This window comes from Prosopis cineraria, unplaced genomic scaffold (assembly GCF_029017545.1).
Source record: "Prosopis cineraria cultivar Desert tree isolate PC_DT_omini unplaced genomic scaffold, ASM2901754v1 PC1896, whole genome shotgun sequence".
Classification (NCBI taxonomy): Eukaryota; Viridiplantae; Streptophyta; class Magnoliopsida; order Fabales; family Fabaceae; genus Prosopis; species Prosopis cineraria.
The window spans coordinates 7393-10945 of NW_026557221.1; the positions used below are offsets into that span (position 1 = coordinate 7393).

The window sequence follows — 3553 nt, forward strand, 5'->3', positions numbered from 1 at the left end:
TTCATACTTTTTTATGGAATAAAAAAGACGAAAAAAGGTACATAAAAAATAGTTTTTATAAACAATGTATAGAATTTTTAAAAGCCAAGAGTCTTATTTATTTATTTTTTTTCAGTGACCGAACGAGGAAAAATATTGACCATCATCTGGACAAAATATTAAGACTAGGACATGGACTTTGAATGTTTTCTGGATCTGTAGGCCCAATAGATGAAAATTTTTTAATGCCACAGGCTTTGTGGACAAAAATCTGATAGGCCCAAAAGAAGAAGGAACATCTTATCGTCATAAGCCTGGCCACAGCGGAAATCTTAATCCCGATCTAGGTTTCGCTCATCATATCATCATATATAACTGAAAACCAAAACCCTACCCTCAGACGGCGGGGGCAGAGGGAGAGAGGGAGAGAGAGAGGCATCAGAATCCTTCCTGTGTTGATTTTCTCCCAAAAATGGTGGCATTCAGAGTGAGTTTTTTATCTTGCGTCTTAAATCAATGCATTGGTTTCATAATCAGTTGGGACTGAAATTCGTTTCTTAGGTTCCATCTCCTTCTATTAATTTGCGTTACTGAAAGCTGATAGTATATTTTTATGCTTATTTGTTTAAGTTTTTGATCTGGTTTTTGAGCGGACTATTCAATTTTCTAGTAGATTCCTCCGTTTTCATTTCAACCAAATAAATGGCATTTTTTTCCCAGCTGATTTGACGTTTCTCTGGTTGCTCTCGCAGTTTCATCAGTACCAGGTCGTTGGGAGGGCCCTGCCCACGGAATCAGATGAACATCCCAAGATTTACCGCATGAAACTCTGGGCCACGAACGAGGTTCGCGCCAAGTCGAAGTTCTGGTAAACTGATTTCTTTTTATCACTATATAGTCTTGACTGGAAATTTTAGCTTGTACTATTCTTGAGGTCTTTTAGCTGGAGGAAAGTTTTATTCGAGCTAGTAGTCCAGTTTCTTTCGTCCCCAGAGGCCGAGGCTTGGAGTATGTCTTAATTTGGCTGATTGCTTTGATTTAGGTACTTTTTGAGGAAACTGAAGAAGGTTAAGAAGAGCAATGGTCAAGTGCTTGCTATCAATGAGGTGCATTTTTTACTTTTGCGCATGTTTATTTAGCGTTTCATGTCTGCTACATTCTGATTCTGACAATAATGTTTTCTGTGTGCGAATTTGAAACACAACTTAAGAATCTTAAAGACATGTCAAAATCCTGGGAATTTCTCATTGTGCTGTGTTCTTGAGTATTGCTATTATGACCTCCCGTGCTGAATTCATGTTCGGCAACATTGGCCAAACTATTAAACAGTATCGATTATTGCATTGTAGAACTTATTTGTTGAATCCTCATTCCAGCAACAATTTAATTTTAAATCTATAAAATGATTCACCAGTTCTGAGTTAATCTTGTCAGAAAGCTTTTGGTGTGGAGGCCTTTAATGTTCTGACAGTTGACCTGTGTCTAAGATACATCGCCCCTAGGATATTGGTGAATCTGCGAGTGAATCATTAAACTTGTGGCGCATCCCTTTTTCCTGAAAAAGCTATTTAGTGACTCTCTTTTTTCTCCCTTTTCTTTGGTGAAAATGGAATATCATTGAACGAATATGTACTGGTTACAAAAGCTGGGAAATAAAAAGATCAAGCCTCATGATCAATGGAACTGACAATATCATGTGCTTTAACAGTAGCATAAACTAAATTACAAGCAGAGTTAACAAGACTATGAGGAGAATCAACTTCATCAGAAAATAATCTCCTATTTCAAAAGGAAGGTTTGAGAGTCAAGCCATCTGAAAATGTGACTGTTCCCGTTACTATTTTCAGGAGCTTTAGAAATTATTGGATGCATTATCAATATCAGTGGAGAGTGTTTGATCATTGGTGAAAAATTCATTGGTAGGAAAACATCTTTTCTTTATGATTATCATGAGCTAATGAAATAATGATGTCATTATTAAATCACTACCTGGTGGAACATGCATTTTGTTGCATTTTACCTATAGATGCTTCATGTTAGCTTAGATGTGTTATGGATGCTGGAGGATTATGCTACACGGATCTCTTTTTTCCCGATTCAAAAGTTTAATCCTACGGTTTTCAGGCGCAGTGATATTTTCTTTAGAACTTCTACTATCATATCTGGGGCTTATGGTTGTATCAATATGGAATGAGCTTGTTTTGAGTGTGTTTTTGATTCTGGCGTTGCATAATCTGTATTATTTCACAGATTTTTGAGAAGAACCCAACCAAGATCAAGAACTATGGCATCTGGTTGCGTTATCAGAGTAGGACTGGCTATCACAACATGTACAAAGAGTACCGCGACACCACTCTAAACGGTGCAGTGGAGCAGATGTACAATGAGATGGCTTCCCGTCACCGGGTCCGGTTCCCGTGCATTCAGATAATCAAGACGGCCACCATCCCGGCTAAGCTTTGTAAGAGGGAAAGCACCAAGCAATTCCACAACTCAAAAATCAAGTTCCCATTGGTTTACAGGAAAGTCAGGCCACCCACCAGGAAGCTTAAAACCACATACAAGGCCAAAAAGCCTAACTTGTTTATGTAATGTGTTTCTGGTAGAAACGTTCCGTCGGCTTCTTGATTAGCTGATTTTGTTTTGAAAATCTTAGAACATTGTCACTTGGTTGAAGCTTTTTTGTATTTTGATGATTCTATTGGATCTGATCTTATATATTTATGATTTTAGGGTAGGAATGAACAAATTTATATTTACTTTACTGTCGTGCTGTTTTTCGTCCTTTGCTCAAAATTAAAGACCGTTTGGTAATTGTTGAATTCATTGGTAAGTTTTCTCGCAAGGATTTTTTTAACCAACCGGGTTTAAGTTATTGGATTAGGAAAAGACACTCAACATCTTCAGTCTTCAACTTGCGTGGGCCACATTACTTAGTTCTCTGGTCTCGCAAGTTTATGCATTAAATTAAGGGCAAATTTAACATTACAATCAATCTTTTAATAATATTTCAATATATTGATTGCATTTCTTATTTATATGTCAAAAATCAAAATTTTAAAAGACGTATTCTGAGATGTAGGGAGTATGGTAGATACAGAAGAATTACTCTTAGGGGGTCAAGAGTGAATGATATTCTTCTTGTTTTTGTGAAAATAACAAGGTCATGGTTAACTCTGCATAAGACGACAACTAAGTTATGTTAAAAGATTTCTACAGCTAGGAAATAGATTGACACTAATTGTAGGGTCTAAATTCCAGCTCAAAGCCTGACAAGCAACCTAGTTTGTGCAATTGTTTGCTTTTCTTAAATTATGATTAAAGTTGTCATCCAGTATCCAATAATAATGTTCTTGATATTGTTGATGGATTTAAAAAGAGGATGATTCTGACATGTTGAATAAATAAAAGAGCTTCTAGGAAGTTCAAGTGAAGTTGGTGAATTTGTTATTTGAATAAAGAATACAGCTTCCAATAATAGCCAAAAAGCTCAGCATCTGCATTGAGATAATAATTGAGATATTTATAAAAACCTTAATTCAATTTTCTTGACTATCCCAAAATGAGCCCAACA

General features: G+C 36.3%; 1 protein-coding gene across 1 annotated transcript; it reads left to right on the plus strand.

The window, feature by feature from the left end:
* The first annotated feature begins 305 nt into the window (after positions 1-305).
* Positions 306-2738, plus strand: LOC129301101 (60S ribosomal protein L18a). The gene is made up of 4 exons (XM_054939673.1): positions 306-466; positions 732-847; positions 1022-1085; positions 2230-2738. Exons 1-4 carry the CDS (start codon positions 452-454, stop codon positions 2569-2571), a joined length of 537 nt encoding a protein of 178 aa, XP_054795648.1. The 5' UTR covers positions 306-451; the 3' UTR covers positions 2572-2738.
* Positions 2739-3553: the final 815 nt, after the last annotated feature.